Here is an 18,438-nt window from a genome sequence, read left to right on the forward strand (position 1 = left end):
AGATCTTCACAAATTCTGCAATCACATAATTTTGATCTAGAGAATGGTTACAAACATGGATGTAATCAGTTCCACCTGGTACCCATAACCTGATAAACATCTCCAAGAGGCCTACAGGATTTGACTTGCCATGTAAGGTATGGAAGACAGCTAATAGAATACAAACAGGCTTTAGCAGTCATGCAGACCTGCTGTTTGAATGGGGCAAAATACCAGGACCTGAATGTGATTGTGGTGTAGCCTCCCAAACTATTTTTCAACTGTCACAGGAATCTGAGCATCATGCTTTCCAGGAAGATGTGGTGGAGCTCTTTGGATTCTCCCCAGCTGTAATAGAGTAAATTGAAAATTTAGATATTAGTATTTAGGGGGATTGCCCAATAGGTCTGCATACCCATTTGTCGACTTGTTTATGCACTATATATTATTATATGCTTACTATGTTTAGCTGTGCCATACAATAAATAAATACTCAATTTGTTCAGAATTTACATACTCATTGAGTGCTTCCTCCACATGAGGAGCTAGGAATCCAAAACATTCCAACTAGAAACAAGGATTTGGCAATATAGTCCACAAACCATGATTGCCTGCTACAATGGAATGAACTTGAAATTCTTCTTCCAGCCATGAGACCCCATTATAATCCACTTCCCTGAGCTATACATGTCCCAAAAACCATTTCTGCAAATTATTATTTGCAAGTCTGGACAGCTGACCCACCATGTCTAATTCTCTTCCCGAGAAACTCAGACTACTAATGGATTATTGCATCTAGATCAGTGCTAGAGGAGCCCCTGGCCATTTTCTCAAATGCTTACATAATCAGTTCATATTGATCAGATTTTGCAGGACTATATAAAACTAACCATAGTGAATTATCTGGGGCAGACCTAACTGCACATTCAAGCCCTGCACCAAAGTTTTCAAATATTGCACATGAGTAAGAATGTCCCATGGTCAGGGCCATGTTGTTGTAATATATGCCCTGAAAAGTGACTTTTAACAAGTTAAAATCCCATGGTATGCAACTGTAATGGACTGCATTTTTAAAAGCTCAGAAGTGCTGTGTAAATTAAAGGACTGTGAAGGGTTAAATCTTCACAGAACCAAAACACCTTGAGCGACAGCCTGTTTCAAGAGATCTGATTGGTTAGCATAAGCTGAGAAGAGAAAGACTTCTGAACTGGATGCTAAGGAGAAGGCAATTTGAATTGAGTCCTAGCTGAAAAGAATAGAGTACTGACTGTTTTGAAATGCAGCCCTAACTGAGATCAGTTTAACACAAACAGAAGAACTGATGAAAGTTAGCAAGGACAAGTGGATAGTTAGACAGAGTCAAAAAAAGGGGATGGCATTTCTAGTGAGAAGACAATTTCCCTACCCCGTCAAACAGGGAGTTAGGTGTGAAGAGTGCAGAGATCCCTGGTCTGGTTAGAAACTGTCTTTGGAAACCTTAAGAGTCAGTTAAAACTCAAGATGAGTACCGGTGTTTCAAGAGAAGGGATCTGGGTACTGGGAAGAGTGTACCAGCCTTCTGGAAACTGAAAGAGTCAGAGAATACTCAAAGAAAGTGTACTCTAGTGTATGGGAAAACACTGGAACAAAAGCCTCTCAACATAAAGATTTTAAATAATTGTGAGTAGCTTAGAAACTCTCATTAGTCTGAAATATAAGAACTAAAGTCTGTACATGTACTGATTTTACCTCAGAGTTATCCATACTGAGTTACCTCAGGAACTTATCCCTTGATTTAACCTGACTTTCTCCCTCTATGTTGAATAAAATATTTTGTTAATTGTTAATATTTTGTTAATTGTTAATAGAGTATTACATTTAATAGAGTAATAAATTATCCCCCTTTTTGTCCATCTTTTAGACTTCAGCCTCTATTCTTGCGACTGACTCTAAATTATGAAACCCTTGTGGATAAGTAAGAGGAAGTGAATCTAAGACAACTTAACGGGACTTTTTTGATGGAGCATTTCTACTATCCTCCTTTTCTACAAGATCTTGTTTGCTTCCCTCTAGAATCTGTCAAATATACATACATGAATGTGTGAAGGTGCCTTATACTGAATGTGTATACTTATGCATTCAGTATTGTCTACACTGATTGGTAGTGGCTCTCCAGGATCCTAGGTAGAGGTCTTTCACATTACTTGATCCTTTTAACTAGAGATGCTGGAGCCTTCTGCATACCAAACAAATACTCCACCATTGCCCTATAACCCTTTCCTTGGCTTTTGTTTTTTAAACTGTTTGCTTTCATGCCATTTCCATGTACCCCAAAAATACAAGAATTGGGCACTGACACCAGCACAAAACTAAATTTGATGAAAATTGCACAATATTTTTAAACATTAAGGCACAGATCTAGAAGGCCTGGTGCAAAAAATTCAGGAAAATGCCCTATTGTGTGTACTAATGGGTAAAGGTATAAGGTTACACTTTTGTGGCCAGTTATGCAGGTATATATCCCATTAATTTCTATGGCACTGAAGCTGCATAATTGGTAACAAGATTGCAACACAAAGGAGAATAATTGGGAGAGAGACAATGTAAAGGTTCAGCTGCAACAGCACGTAGAACTATTTATGGCAGAGTCTATTATTTGTACATGTTATTTCCTATGTTTCACAGTAATTCCCTGGCAGGAATCCTGCAGCATCATAAGTTAGAGGAAGGGAGTTACAAAATCACATTATTGTAGGGATTGAGTTTTATTGCTTTGCTATTAGAGCTAGGCATCTATTAACTCAGTTAATGAGGCATATATTTTTTAAAAATTAAAGAGAAAATCAGGCAGTATTCATTTGCCAAAGCCTCAAATGAGCCGCAGGGGAAAGTTTGAATAATATAAAAGACTCCTTAAAAAAAAAGAAGAAGCAGGGAATGATTAGTGCTTACTGACAAAGTATCAACTTGTATCTTTCATATCTTTCCCAGAAACACTGCCAGGGTGCTGGTCTGTCATTCAAAATATTCCTTAGGCTGCATACTTTATTTATTGAAAACATTTTTATGCCACCTTTCTACTCAATTCAGGGTCCCAACACAGAAAAGACATGAGTAATGATGTGCCTGTGACTAGGAGTGGTGAGGAGAAGAACCTAACTGCCTGTAGAAAAATTAATCTCATAAAGTTGGAGGATCTGATATGGGCTGCAGGAAAGAAGGTCGCTATGTTTTAGGAAAAGTAGGAAATATAGAGAACTTTTGATTTAACCGAATTGTGGGGTCTTCTTAACAGTCAAAAATAGTCAAACTCCAAAAGATTTAAAAGCAGAATTGGTGCTGAATTCTATACATAACCTGGATCGAACAAAAATTTCTGTCTGCAGCCACAGATTAAACAGATTCCCAGAGTATTTATACAGATCTGCTCTGGCTCCAGAGTCTAATAATCCTTCTTACCTTTTCTATGCAAATTCATGCTACATTGTGCCTGTGAGTTTAAATATGCATTTTACTTTAAAACATAGCCTTCCAATGTGTTCTGGAACTCCTCCTCAAAATGAAATCCACACCAGGCATGAACATACTGCAAGATGAGTGATTGAGCCATAGGACATTTCACATCACACACACAATCTCCTGTTTGTGCTTCCATGTCTTTAAGTGGTTCCTTTTCCCATTAGAATCAGCATTATTCATCACCAAGTACTTTCATACAATCAGAGTCACCCTTTTTCTTAGTTTTCCACAGTGTCAAGAGCATGAATGAAAATGTATGTGCTCTATACATTTCTGTGTTATAATACAGTGGAACATCTTTAATCATTCTCAGTTTATTTTAAATATAGGATTAGAACATATCCTAGCGCTCCTATTCTTATGCAAGGCAACATTTAATATGCAAAAGTTATTCCACACACACTGGTGTTTTGAAATGATTCTTGCTTTAGAAAGGCACATAAAACTTTAAGGCACCGAGAAGACAATAAATTATCTCTCCTGTTACACGCACTCAAATTGAAGGGGCGGGGGGGGGAGTGATTATAAAAGGAAGCATAATAAATAAACCTTACCTTATATAGTTTGAATACATTTTCCCCAGTTTCTCAGTATCCTACCATCATTAGAAGAAATCCTCTGAAAGGGAAGAAGAGTATTGTCTGTTGCCTAAATTGGGATAAACAAACATCTGGCTCCCCATTGATTCAATTTTAGTGATATCATAGCATCATCCTAAGTCTTGCTGCCTCCAAAGAGCTTAGAATGGTGACTAAGATCTACAGTGATATATTCTGAACATAGTATATGCTGGTGCCAAGCCCTGCCAGCACGGTCTGAAGGTGTAAGTCCAGTAATGAACTAGATGATATCTGGGTTGTGCTGGGAGCAGAAAAGGACTCAAGACCCAGTCAACCATGGACTATCTTTAAAAACATCCCATAGAGGCCTATGCCAGGGAAAATACAAGCCCACGCCCCCCTCAGCTCTCACTCTGTCCCCAGTTTCTGGTGCAGCTTATGGTATTGACAAAATCTGCTGCCATGGAACAAGCCCAGCTCACAGTGCAGACACAGTTGCAATACAGTTCTCTTTAAGGAAAGGCAGGTATTGGCTATGTCCCCCAATAAGCACATTCTACCATCTCCAAAGGGAGATGCAGTGTTGGGAACCACAGAAGCACCATGAACTGGGTTTGGGAGCTCATTGGCTATATACTGCTACTACTGCTTATTGCTCATTGCTATCCTTGCCTCAGTTTGGATTCTTTTCAGGCAGTACTATGACAAGTCAGGACGGACTCCATTCATGGTGCAATGCTAGCCATTGCTAAGCTTGCAATATAACCAGTTGCTGCAGTGACCAGTGGGCTTGTCAGCTCTCTTGTTCTAGTCTATATTCTATACCATCACAAGCCACATCCTTTGCAGTTGATTGAACATGACACTTGTCCTTCTAGTGGGCATGCTGTTAGCAGTAAGACCTCTCCTCTGCAGGGGGTCAGATTATAGTTTATAGAGGCAGAAACACCTTTCCATACATCATCACAGTACATCATCTTAGTGCAGGGCGCTGTTTGGGCCAAAATGAACCAAAAATGGATGCCGGCCCGGCATCAGCCTGGGAAAATAGTTTCAAAATGCAAGTCAGAGAAGCTGGCTTACTACACCCCCTCCTTCCCCAGGAGAGATATTTGACTTTAGAACAATTGCCCAGGACCTATTGATTCACTTAGCATAATTCCATCACCCCCACAGCCTCACTTCCCCTCACCCATTACACCTTGATTAAGTGGGCATTAATTAATGCTTAAATGTTTTCACCTTCTCAGTTCCTCTTCCTGTCTGGTTTTTCATATCTTTTTGTCATACCTCTGGTTAAGCCATTTAGTTATTGTTTTCTGGCAAATGCATAATCCTTATCAGAGGAGGGGGGGGTATGTTTTGCCTTATAACTGAACCACCCTGCTGCCTCAGAAGTATGTGTCTGTACATTCCAACTGCACAAGCTCCACTTTGTGGGCTTCTTCCTCCCCTTTCCTTCACAGAACATAACCTGCTGCTTCTGTGGACCTCTTCAAGATCTGTAATTATTGCCTTTTCCTAAAAACCTCTCTCTTTCCTCCCTGTTTTTCTTAGTTATTTCTTCTGTATGTTTCAGTGTGTGTATGTGTTCTTATTTTAATTTTTTTTTAAATGAAAATCTTTCTGGTTTAATATCTGCCTGGCTTATTTTTAGAGTTCCCTTAAAAGGATACATCCTGGTGTATATAGGTGGAGAATCCCAGTTCCCCACCTCTCACTCTGTCTCCTTTGCTAATCCCCTCATTTTATTAGGAGATTGCTTATTAGGGTAACAATGTGATGGCAGGGACAGGTCTGCTTGTGATTCTGCAATGTATCAATGCAGTTTTCAAAGGCACAGAAAACTTTCTGAAGCAAAAATGTTAGTAACGCCATCTGACTTGCTGTCTGGATGCCTGATGTTTTAAAGAAAGTGTACAAATTGTCTCACAGCTGTGTCTTTGTTTGATTAGGGCTTGTTAGATAGGGATTACTTTCCACCCTCTGCTCTTGACTGACCTCATCTAGAACTTACACAGGGGAGTTGGCTGAGGAAGCCATTCAACATTTACATAAATATGCTCTTGTAAAAGGGAGGGGACAGGCTAGGTCCTCAAAGTGACACCTTGCCAGATAATTACAGGCATCAATAAGTCATGCAATCTGTATACTGGGTGGGAGGAGGAGCACAAGTGGCAGTAATTAATTCCCTGTGTGCAGCGGCAGAATGGTGACTGCGATATTGCTGGCCAAAATGATTGCCATACAGAACAGCCATGCAGTAAGAACAGCTCATCCTTGTCTGATGATGCAAAACCTCAGCTGTGTAACTGGTTCTGGGGCTGACTTGCAATGGGCTTCATATAGACTATGGAATGTGCCTTCCCAGTATCTTATGCCTTTCTTTCCAGTCTTCCCTACCACGATACATGTGGCTGGTGTTGACAACATAGCTGCTGGGAATACCTAGTGCTCTGTATTGTGTCTTGTTGCCCAGATGGATGCATGGTTAGGAGACTATTAATGAGTGTGGGAACTGTGGGTTTTAACCTGGCATCTTTCTTATATTTTGTAGGTGGCTACTCTGTTGCTGGGCAAAAGGTAAGCTTTTCTTTCTTCCCAGCATTCTCCTTAGAAGAATCTGGATCTATGTTTTTTTGTTTGCCATGGAAGTTTATCCACAGTGAACTATCAGGAAGTTGCCTGTAAGAGCTTCTTAGGCTCCGTTTTTATGTTCTCTTTTCTTGCTGCCCTGGGATTGGCGTCCCCCTTTCTTGTTTTGCAGTCCGAAGCTCCTGAGAATTATCCCTCCTCTGTCAAGACTGAAATCCTTATACCAGGAGGATTCTTGGGCAGAACTGCCTCTACTGAATGTGCTGCATGTGACCAAGTGTGACTAGAGTGACCAGGTTTCCTTCTTTAGATTTGCAACTGGTAAAAAGAAACAAGTTGCATGGATGGCACTTGAAGCTGCATTTGTGGAGCTCTATGTTATGTGTGTAGGTGTTCCAGCATAGTGGTGAGTGCTATGTTCCTTCCTTTGTAGGGATCTGCAAGTGTGTTGACATGGGCTGTGTATCAGAATACATTGACTGGCTACTTCTCTCTGCCTTTCTTTGACATGCTGGGTCATTACTGGTGAGCTGCTATGGACTGCAGTGCAGTTGCTATGAACTTTGTACCTTGGTGTTAGGTCTTTTGTTTGCTTCTGAGAAGCAAGCAAAGGATGCCAAGTAGCTGCGCTAGTGTCTTGCCGGGATCAGTGATGCACCAACTTTGAGGTCTTGGAGCAGACTATTAATCTGTGTGTACATAGTCACGTTGAATTAAGATGCAGTGATTTGTATGAACCTCTAAACTGACTTAGGTCCTTGTGGAAATCCTGTAGAGCAAGTCCCATTCATCCAAAGAGTTTGTACACCCTCAGTGTGATCTTAGATCTTCTTGACAGTGTCACCAGCATTATGGAACAGGTTGCCTGAAAGGTTCGGAAAACCACTGAAAGCCTTTTAAAGAACTTGCAAAACAATTATTTTCTGTAATGTATTTATAATTTTGTTGCAGTTAGAGACAAACTTGTACTAGTCCAGCAAATGCTCATTTTCCTTTGGGTATGCATTATAAAAAAGGGTAGTCCCCTATGCAGGCACCGGTTGTTTCCAACTCTGGGGTGATGTTGCATCATGACGTTTGCTTGGCAGACTTTTTATGGAGGTGGTTTGTCATTGCCTTCCCCAGTCATCTACACTTTCCCCCCAGCAAGCTTTTACTGACCTCGGAAGGATGGAAGGCTGAGTCAACCTGGAGCCAGCTACCTGAATCCAGCTTCCACCAGGATCGAACTCAGGTCGTGAGCAGAGAGTTTGGACTGCAATACTGCAGCTTTTTTAGTCTTCCTCTTTTCTTGCTGCTTTCAACTTTTCCTAACAGTTGGCTGAGGCTGCAGAAACTCTGCAAATGATTGCAGTAGAAATCTTTTATTATTGTTGATTGTATGCTTTTAAGTGTGTGTGTGTTTTACTATAAACTGTCCTGCATACAGACGATGAAGTCGCTGTTTGGCTGTATGCGTATGTGGGCATGAAAATGTGTCACATCATCAGTAAGAGGTTTAGGAATGGGTGGGAACAGCATCCACCCTCTCTGTGCCTCTTGCTGCTACTGACCCTCCCTGATACTTAGGCCACCCACCCTCTCCCATCATGTTTGTACAAACTGAGGCACAGATGGATAGTGATTCTGCGCATAGCCCTGAAATTCTTTTAACCTACTGAACCATGCTATATTCCTACAGAATTATACAGCCCCCACAGACACTCCCCCACAGAGACTTTGTGGATTGGCTTTTGAATCAGATTGGGAAAAAGGCCCCAAGCCATGCTCAGAATGAGCATAACAGAAGCTGGATGTTTCACATTAATGCAAGGGCTTCTTTCTTGCAGTGCTGGGAATGATCCCTGGATGAAAGCAGCCTCATTTAATTAGCTAACAACAAATGTGCATGGAATTGCACTTCCCTATTTCTTGGATCACATTTTTCATAACATTCACAGTGAGCAGTAGATGACACTAAAAACAGCATATTTATTTATTTCACAAGCACTATTATTGTGATTTTTAATTACTTCCCCTGGGCCTTGTGGGGTGTGCCTCCAAATTCCATTGAAAACTAAGGCTTAATACAGATACCATGCAGATGAACTGTAAACTTCTATTAAACTCATCTCAAGATTGCTCTCCATGGCTTCAAAGCAATCCACCTCTGCATTCAAATATGTAAAAATACTTTCATTATGTTTATTATAAAAATATAAATGTTTCCACTACAAATCATTTTACATTAGTATTAGGCCATCTACAATTGTACAACATAATAAACTAAACAATTAAGTAATGTGTTGAAATAAAAGTTAAATGCAGATTTGGCAGTTCAAATCACTATGCATTGCTTATTGGATTCTAAAGTACAGAAAAAAACTATGTTGTATGTTAACAGAAATAAATAATATATGCAAAACCAATTTTAAGATACAAAATCAATAATGTGGTACATATTCTTTGTGAATACTTTGTGTTGTCTGATGTAAATAATAATCAAAGGCAGGTCCTATACAGGAAGATGGCCACAAAATTTCTATTTCCTTTACTCCACAGTTAAGAATTGTACACTGCTATGTTTACATATGTACAGGGGGAGAAGGGGAAAGTGGGCTATAGGAGGCCACTGAATAGTACCAAAGCTTTATTTGTAAGAAAGAGAAGACTAAAAGTTCCTTTAAAACCATCTGCAAAACAAATTTCCTTTTGAACGAAAATAAAATCATCTCTCCTACTGAACATATTTAAAATTATGTGTGATGGTATGACCTGATATTGAGATTGGTAACACTTTGCGATTAATACTGAAAAATCAATCACATGAATAATTTTCTTCTCTTTACAGGTATTTAAGATTTTGTCTTGGAAATTAAGTTCTGCATTGTTCTACCATATCACTGAAATTAATTGGGAGGATTTATTATTTTTAGCCAATCAAATGGATAGCAAAGTCTGATCTTTATCCTCACATATCCCAACTTGCAAGTGGGCTTAAAATGGTAGATAGCTCTTTCTATGCAAACAGACTATTGCAAACCATTGTGGATTGTTCCCATGATTCCCTTCTTCTAAGTGAGGTACCTCTTTTGTTGGAACAAGGCTATTCAATTAGCAAAAAAAAGTGGGAAAAAAGCAATAGGCTCTAACTGATAAGATACTAGAAAGAACTGTAAGTTACGGAAGTGGTTCACCAGCAGTAATATATATGAGCAGGGATCATGATGCTGCTGCATGATCCCTGTTTGACTGTATACATCAGGGCTTTTTTTTAAGAAGGAACACACAGAAATGCAGTTCCGGCTGGCTTGGCATTGGGGGACTGGCCTAATATGCAAATGAGTTCTTGCTGGGCTTTTTCCACAAAAAAAGCCTTGTGTGAAACAATGGCGATGTCAGGGGGTGTGGCCTAATATAAAAATGAGTTCCTGCTGGGCTTTTTCTACAAAAGAAGCCCTAGTATACATTATTGAACATACTCTATGGGATGTGTTTGGTTCTATTTGTTTCGTTTATATATGGCCACTGTCACCCTACTGAGGATGATCAAAGGAGTCCAAAGGAAGCAAAAGAACATATGAACAGGATATATGCTGTTCTGGAGATCATTCCATCCACACTGTACATGTACTATTTTGCAATACCATAAAGCTCTTAGAAGTGTACTGTAGATGCTGTAATGAAATACTTTAAATGGATACCAACAACACCAGGTTAGTTCTCAAATAAAAGTACTAAGATTTCCATAATTTCTTTTCTGGACCGCAGAGTACTGACAACATATAATTTTGCCACCAAGTATCATATCATATAGTTCATATCCTAATAAAGGATTTTCCCAATTTTTAAAAAAACAGTAATCTGGCGACAACCAAACACTGCATGCATGCTGCAAATATCCAAGTACATGCAATTTTCATGGAAAAAATAGGAACAGTTCACCAAGGCTATGTGGGAAAATGATTGAATGGTTCCCTAGTTTACACTAGGTAGTAACAATTGGAAATGTCCAAACCAGTATACAATACCTTGCTTTTTGTGCATGCAGAGCTTTTCTTTTTTCCTGCCTGGACAACAATTACTTGGACTTCAATGAGTTGTTTACCCCAAATATTAGAATTGAAGCCAAATTCTGAGTTTGGCACTTGGCAGTCATTAATCCAAATTAATATACATATATAAATATAAACAATAAAGAACTTCAAAAGGAAAATAAATATGCCTTTCACTTTTTTAAAAAATTAAGACTTTTCTTTTAAAAAGATCACCCACGTCAAACCTAGCCTCATGGCAAGCATTATATGTGAAATAGTGCTTCTATTTTGTTGCAAAAGTTATACATGTATTACCATCCCAAGCTGAAACAGAATATTGCAAATATATTGTTTATGATATGGCCAGGAGTCTGAGGTATTGTCCCCAAATATGATTACAAGAGTCAGTTTTAAAGAAATAAAATACTAATCACCTATCCTTTCTGCATATAAAAAAATACTGCAAGGATTTTCTTTCCTCCCCTTGCCGTTGCTGACTATGAGTCAAAATGCAGCATAATACCCAGGGTTTTGTTTGTTTGTTTTTGCCTCTTGTGTTGGTTCCCGAATATTAGCATGGCTCTAGGTTTCTTGGAAGATTTTTTTTTTCATTTATATGATATGTTTAAGCAGTCCATTATTACAAGGGGAGAAAGAATATAGGGGGAAAAACCAGTTTTCATTTCTATTTTAAGGCAGTTTAACTCAGCAGATGAGTCTCTCAGTGGACTTGAGGTGTCCACTTGAAGTAACGTTTTCAGTTTGTTTACAAGTGTCTTTTACATCTTGCAGTTTCTCACTCGTCACCATGCCCTTTTGCAGCAACTTCTCATTTCTTCTTGTGGTGTCCTGTTATTCTGGTATCTTACACAGGAACGGGGCCATTCTTTGTATGCATTTCCAGAGATTTAATACTGCTAATGAGCTTTTTTTGTGGTCCAACAATCGTCACACCAACCTTCTTCATATCACTGAAAAATAAAGAACACAAGCAATTAATTGGTAGTAGATGGTAAGCATTTCATGTACATTTAAAAAATCCAACTCTGTATGAGGGTCAGGACCATCCTCTGCATATTGTTAAATAGAGGCTGGACTTGCAGCTAAGCATTAAGAATATTTCCAGATGGGCAAGGAAGTAAGAATGCATTCCTATGTTAGAAACACTGACAAGCATGATCCAATAAAATAGCTCTCCTAAGCAAGAAACATAAACATCATCAGAGCTGTGAAAAAGTGATACATCTGCACAGCAGCTTTCAGTTTTTGGAGGATTTGACCCTTTTGGCCCCAGGCAGGCAGGCAGGAAAGCATGGGGTGACAAGAAATGATCACCATCCTGGATGTCAAAGGCTACCATCAGCTTAACTGATACATAGACTAACCAATGTCAGCTTTCCTAATTACAGTCCATTATGGGCGGCCAAGATCCTGGCTAAGTTAGAAAGGGTCATTACGGTATTTATTTAGCAATAAAACACAATTAAAAACATTAACATTTATGAACGAAAACCCAGCAATAAACATGCTGAAAAAATTGAACAGTTTAAAACAACAACCTTCAGACTAAAAAGCACACCAACATGGTGCTAAAAGATCTCTTACTTGGATGAACAGAAAAAAATTGGTCTGCCACCTAAAAAGAGACCAACAGAGACACCAGATAACTCTCAAGGGGAAGAATGTTCCATAAATGAGATGCTACTAAAAGATGTGCCTCTGGTTGCCACCTCCCCCACCTTTAAAGGTAGAGGCACCAAGAGCAGGTCTTGTGGAGCACATCTAACTGGAGAGCTGGACAATATGGGAGGAGGTGGTCCTTCTAGTCTTCATGCCATTTAGGGCTTTAAAGGTAAGAATTGGAAAGAAATGAGCAGCCAATGCACTGGGTGGATACAATTTCTGTATCGCATCCGCTGACAATGCAATAGCTTCTGCATTTTGTATGAGCTGAAGTTTTCTGACATTCAAAGGCAGTCCCACATACAGTGCATTATAGTCATCTAATCTGGATGTAATCAGAGTATGAATTACAATACCTAGCATATGTTTTCTGAGGAATTGTCATAGCTGATAAAAGGCACTATGTGTGGCAGAGGATACCTGGATCTCCAACCCTGTCAGGATCTCACAATACCTCTAAGCTATGACTCTGTTCCTTCAAGGGGAATGCAACTTCCTTCAGGAAAGGCTGACGCCTCAATCTTCAGGCAGGTTTGTTGCTGATCAACAGCACCTCATCTTTAGGTTATTGGCCCTCATCTATCCCAGTTTACTGGTCCTTATCTATACCAGTATCATCTCCTGTTAAGGGCTGCCACAGACCCATCTGACTCAGCTGTTAAGCAGAAATGGGTCTCATCTCCATATTTTTTAATTTAATTTACAAAACGAGACCAGAGGTGCCTTTCACTAGCTTTGGCTGGTGAGCTAGCTGCAACTCTTCCTGGGTGGAAAAGTTTTGTCATTATGATGCATGCCCTGGTAACATCTAGATTAGATTACTGCAATGCACTCAACATGGGGTTGCCCTTGAAGACCGTCTGGAAGCTATAGTTGGTACAGAGCACTGTGACTAGAGTGTTTATTGGAATGGGTTGTAGGAACCATTGCACTCCAATCTTGTTCCTGTTATGCTAGCTTCTAAATTGCTTCTGACTTCAATTCAAGGTGCTGGTATTGACTTTTAAAGTCCTATACAGTCCAGGACTAACATAATTAATGACTGTCTTCTCTGATATGAACCTACCCGCTCACTGTGGTCATCCAGGAGGCCTTGCTTCAGTTGCTTCCACTATATAAGACTAGATGAGTGGTGACTCAAGAAAGGACTTTCTTTGTTGTGGCTCCCACAACTTTGGAACTTCCTCCCCAGGGAGAGTCATCTGTCATCCTCTATCAGTGTCTTTTGTGAGCAGATAAAACCTTTTTGTTTCTTCTGGCATACCCCCAATAATAGTACTGACCTTATTCTGGTGCTGTGTGCTAATGTGTTTTTAATTGAATTTTATAATTTTAATTGTATTTGAATTGCTTAAATGTTTTAATGTTCACCACATTCGGTGGAAAGGCAGAATAAAATGTTTTAACTAATCAATCAATCTTAAATCTGGTGGCACCTTATGCTAAATTCCATTATGATCTCCCAGCAATTTCACATAGATTTTAAACAGCATGGGTGACAAGATGCAACCCTGAAGAACATCATGGGCTGATATGATGGGGCCAAGCAGCAGTATATCAACACAACCTGCTTGAATCAACCAGTGGAGTTAGAGCAGAACCACTGAAGGAAAGTACCTCTCCAGAAGAATACCATGATCCTTATGAATGCCACATAAGACAAATCAACAAGGACATACTTGCCTGGTCACTTTCCCAGAGAAGATAATCAGTCATGGTGTCCAATGATTTTTCTGTCCCAAACTGAGACTTGAAACAGACCTGAATCTGGATTTAAAATGTATCTAGATAATCCCTCTCCTTCAAGAGTGTTTGAAGCTGCATAGCCACTACCTGCTCAGCTACCTTTCCCTAAAATAGAATGTTGGCCACTAGGCAGTAGTTGTTCACATTAGTGAAGTCCAGATCTGCCTTCTTTTTTGGGGGTGGGGTGGGGTCTCATACCTCCTCTTTCAAAGTCAGTGGAACTACTCCTTCCTGCAATGTGGTATTTATTGTCTCTCAGAAAATGGCTTGACATCAGCAGCAATGGAGGGCAAGGTTAGAGTCTAGATGTGGTGGGCTATACATTTCTAAGCAACTTGTTCAGTTCATCAGTTCTCACCAACTAACGATTCCTCATTAGCAATTGCTCTGTCCCCAAGCTTCTGCTTTCCTCGGATCAAGTGACAGATTCCCCACTAGTCACTGCACAACTGCATTTTGACTCATGGTTCCCTCCAATTTTCCTCACAGCTTCCAGATCTACAAAAAAACAGATCAGGAAGCTGTGAGGGAAATTTGAGAGAGCCGTGGATCAATATGTGCCTGCGCAGCAACTGGTGGGGAATTTATCACTCGATCTGAGAAAAGCAGAAGTCCAGGGGCAGAGTGACTGCTAGTGAGGAATTGGTCTGAACCAAACTGCACTCTAATGTCATCCTGTGATTGAACTGAACCAGCTGTGGAAATCAAGTCAAAAGGATGTGATATTTTTCTGTAAAATACATCTCAAAAACATCGCAGTGAGCCTGTATGTTTTATGTGTCTACGTTTTCAGAACTTAAAATAAAAGCCCCTTCACAACTCAGAACAACTCTGCTTAAGATATTGTGAGGATGTAATTGTGGCAGAAAAGAGCAAGATATGGTCAGCTCCTTTTAAATTTCTCTTGCACAAACACATCTTCATCTACTAGTCTTGCTGAAGGGTAAAAAATTTTGGACTATTATGAATGTGATGTATTTCATACACAAATCTTTTCCAAAAGTTGAAAAACTCTTAGAATTCTTGAAGCTTTTCCCATTTCCAAGTCCAGCTCAACCTCAACCACCAAAATCCAGTATGAAAAGTAATAAAGTCCTTTAAATATCTTAATTTTGGGATTTGACAAGGCTTTTAAGTAATGGAATTGTACAAATGTGGATCTCAAGATCATTTGCTTGTGTGGCATTGACACATGAAGATGAGCACATGGGAAAGTATGCTATAAATAAGATTCTAAAGGATGATTTATGTGGAAATTTTAACATACATTTTTAATGTTACATTTGGTAGTACTATTGTATTGCATAACTGTACCATTTTCCTGTCAGAAATTGCCCTCTTCCCTTCATAACAGCTACTGATACTAGTAATGAAAAAAATCAGACATTCATATAGTACCTTACAAGGGCTAATAGAAGTTCAGTGTGTGTGCGCGCCTTCTTTCAGGAAAGGATGCATGAGGAAAGCATTAATGCTGCCTCCCCTCTGCACCACAATCTTGATTGAAATACTCTACCACATGATTGATTTTTAACATTAAAAAATACCTTGGAAGATCCGATCATGGTCTCCCACATAACATGAAGATCAGTCATTATTCTTAAAAGTTTGGAATCTATATTTGGTTATTTGCATGAGCAACATAAAAACAATCAAGGAAAAAGGTTTATCATCAACACTTACTCTGAGGAAATTTTAGCTATTGTATCACATGAGCTGTATTCTACTCCCGTGAATATGTCCTTGCATTGTCCTATCCGAATACCATTAAGCCAGTCACTGGTAGAGCGGAGAGCTGAAATTTCGATGCTGCTTTGGTCCAGAAGAAGATTCGAGGGTCTGAAATAAAAAGAATGTGATGATAGTACAAGTTCACTTTGTGTCTATACCAATCCCAGCAGGAGCTTCCAGACTATATAGAGCTTCATTTGTCGCATTCAATGATTGCAAAGATCTTATTTGTTCAAGATGGCTGCTTTGGGGGTGGGCATGTAATCACAATGCTTAAGGGAACTAGATTCTCAGTTTGGGTGAAATTTGTGCTACATCCATGGTACATGTTTGTATTCAATTGAAGTTTACACAATGACGAGTTTAATCTTAAAGTAGTTTAGCAGTTTGACAAACAAATCTCAAATAACAAACTATTTACACTAGTAATGAGCCTTCTTAATTTCAAATTAAACATATTGATCAACTAATACACAGCCTAATATACATACATTATTAAGTGATATCTTAAATAAGATTCGCTTTGTTGAAAAAATTCTAGGTGGTCTTAATAAAGAATTCACAGTACATACCTTGTACTAACTAGCTCTGAAAACAGTATATTGTTCCCTAATACTAGATGCGACTAATAGGTCATTGCCTTTTAAAAAGCAAAATAAAAACATGCTATCATTGTGGTTTTGGTTTTGTCTAGTTTTGTTGTTGGTGTTTCTTTTACACTTCTTTATGCAGATTCTACATACAACTAAACAAAAATAACAGAAAAATATCAGCACTAGTGTTCAACAACGGAAGACGAAAACTGAAATTGAGATTTGCCTTTTAGAGAGACAGAAACAAAGTCTTATTTCACACAGTTGCTTGTTTTCCTATTAAAATCTGATACTAATTTTTAATGAGGTATAAAAACTTGAGGTTTCATGGTCATACTACCATAATCTGGAGACACTGAAGAAGTTACTGAATTCAACTTGTCTTTGTGAGGACCCACAAATATTCTCACACATATGTTCACAATATCTTGTCTACATCAATTATGTATTAACTCTTGGGGACTGGACTAGATGACTGTGGAGATCCCTTCCAACTGTATGATTCTATGATTCTTCCTAGTCCTTTCAATTTATATACAAACCATTTATACTTTTATTCCACTCACACTCTCAAACCCACTTTTGCATACTCATGTGCACAGGAATATACAGTCTATTCACATGCACAGATCAGTCACATCCCATTGAAGGCTATATCTGCTCTCTCTATGGATCTTAAGCTGAGAAATTATGTTTAGAATATACAGGACACTACAGTGACTTTTTGCTAAGGACAGAGGAAAGTGTCTAATTATTGGTGTTACAGGATGCATCCTTTACACATACAGTATATGTTGGACATGTCCAGTCATTTGGTTTTTCTGGGAAGAAATTACTGCTCATATTTTTTATTAGAATATTCATTGATTTTTGAGAATTCTTATGCACTTTTAAACTATCTGCCTGTCTCTTGGAGGCCAACTGATGGTCAGCGGAAATGGATCCTCCATGCCATTACTACAGCTGCTGATGGGCTGCTGATATGGTAAAAGCTGGGAGTTACTCAGAATTTAGCAGTTTAGACTTAAAACTAACTATAGCTTTCCAGATAGATCCAGGTGGGCAGCTGTAGAGCTATATATCCACAGTATTCCAATGTATTTCTCTTTTAGAATAGTGTATCAGAATATTTTTTTTTGTATTGACAAACTTAAATAAGGGATATTGGTTGTTTATCTCATTACATATCCTAAACCCCTTGTCCAGTATAGTTTATTGTATTCTTTTTTTGTCTTGGCAAACTGGAATGATGTTTAAAATGTATGCTACATGTTAAAAAGTAAACTAGGTGGACAGGAACACCTCTGAGAAAAACATGTTCTCAGTTTAACTCAGCCTTGAGTAGCTATAGAGCAATTAACAGACTGTGCATTTAGTGCCTGTGACATTCTCACTATCACTCTTCAATTCTGACATGTTTATTGACTTTGCTGTTTTCCAACACAACAAATGGTATCTAAACCAAACTGGTTGTTCTTTCAATTTGTTAATTGTACTATTTTGCCATAGATTCTAACTTGGTACTATTTTGCATGCTTAACCACTGCCCACCAGCTATATGCAACTCTGCTCACTGTGCTCCATTTTATTGTCTGATGAAGTGTGTATGCACACGAAAACTTACATTCTGAATAAAACTTTGTTGGTCTTAAAGGTGCTACTGGACTCCAACCTTGTTCTATGGCTTTCCAGGTTATTGCTGAAATGTTTGGAAGACCCAATTCAAGTCTTATGGCGGAAGAAGCTAGCTATACATAATGGTAAAGTATTTTGCAAAAAAAAAAAAAAAAAAGCTAGTGGAAGTTCGTCAAGTAATTTTATTGGTTCCAAGAACCAAATCTGGAATCTTTATAGCTAAAAGACTCATATTGCAACAGTGAAAAGATAAAAGCCCACCACCGATAAATCAATGGATTGTGGACATATAGCATATAGAGCAGGGGTGTAAAACATGCAGTTCAGGGGCCGAATCAGGCCCCTGGAGGGCTCCTATCAGGCCCCCAAGCACCTGGCTGTCATCTGCTTCTTTCTCCCTCT

The 18,438-nt window shown here is 38.9% G+C and overlaps 1 protein-coding gene across 2 annotated transcripts in view; it reads right to left on the reverse strand.

The window, feature by feature from the left end:
- Window positions 1–10,467: 10,467 nt before the first annotated feature.
- The window catches only part of EPHA3 (EPH receptor A3), a 364,789-nt gene continuing 356,818 nt past the window's right edge, over window positions 10,468–18,438 (reverse strand). For both annotated transcript variants that reach the window (XM_060234514.1, XM_060234513.1), the window contains exons 16-17: window positions 15,761–15,916; window positions 10,468–11,619 (exon numbers count right to left, since the gene is read on the reverse strand). In XM_060234514.1, coding sequence (XP_060090497.1) covers window positions 11,514–11,619; window positions 15,761–15,916 — 262 coding nt within the window. In that variant the 3' untranslated portion in view covers window positions 10,468–11,513. The remainder of the gene's footprint in view (window positions 11,620–15,760; window positions 15,917–18,438) is intronic.

Source organism: Heteronotia binoei, chromosome 3, assembly GCF_032191835.1.
Source record: "Heteronotia binoei isolate CCM8104 ecotype False Entrance Well chromosome 3, APGP_CSIRO_Hbin_v1, whole genome shotgun sequence".
Taxonomy (NCBI): Eukaryota; Metazoa; Chordata; class Lepidosauria; order Squamata; family Gekkonidae; genus Heteronotia; species Heteronotia binoei.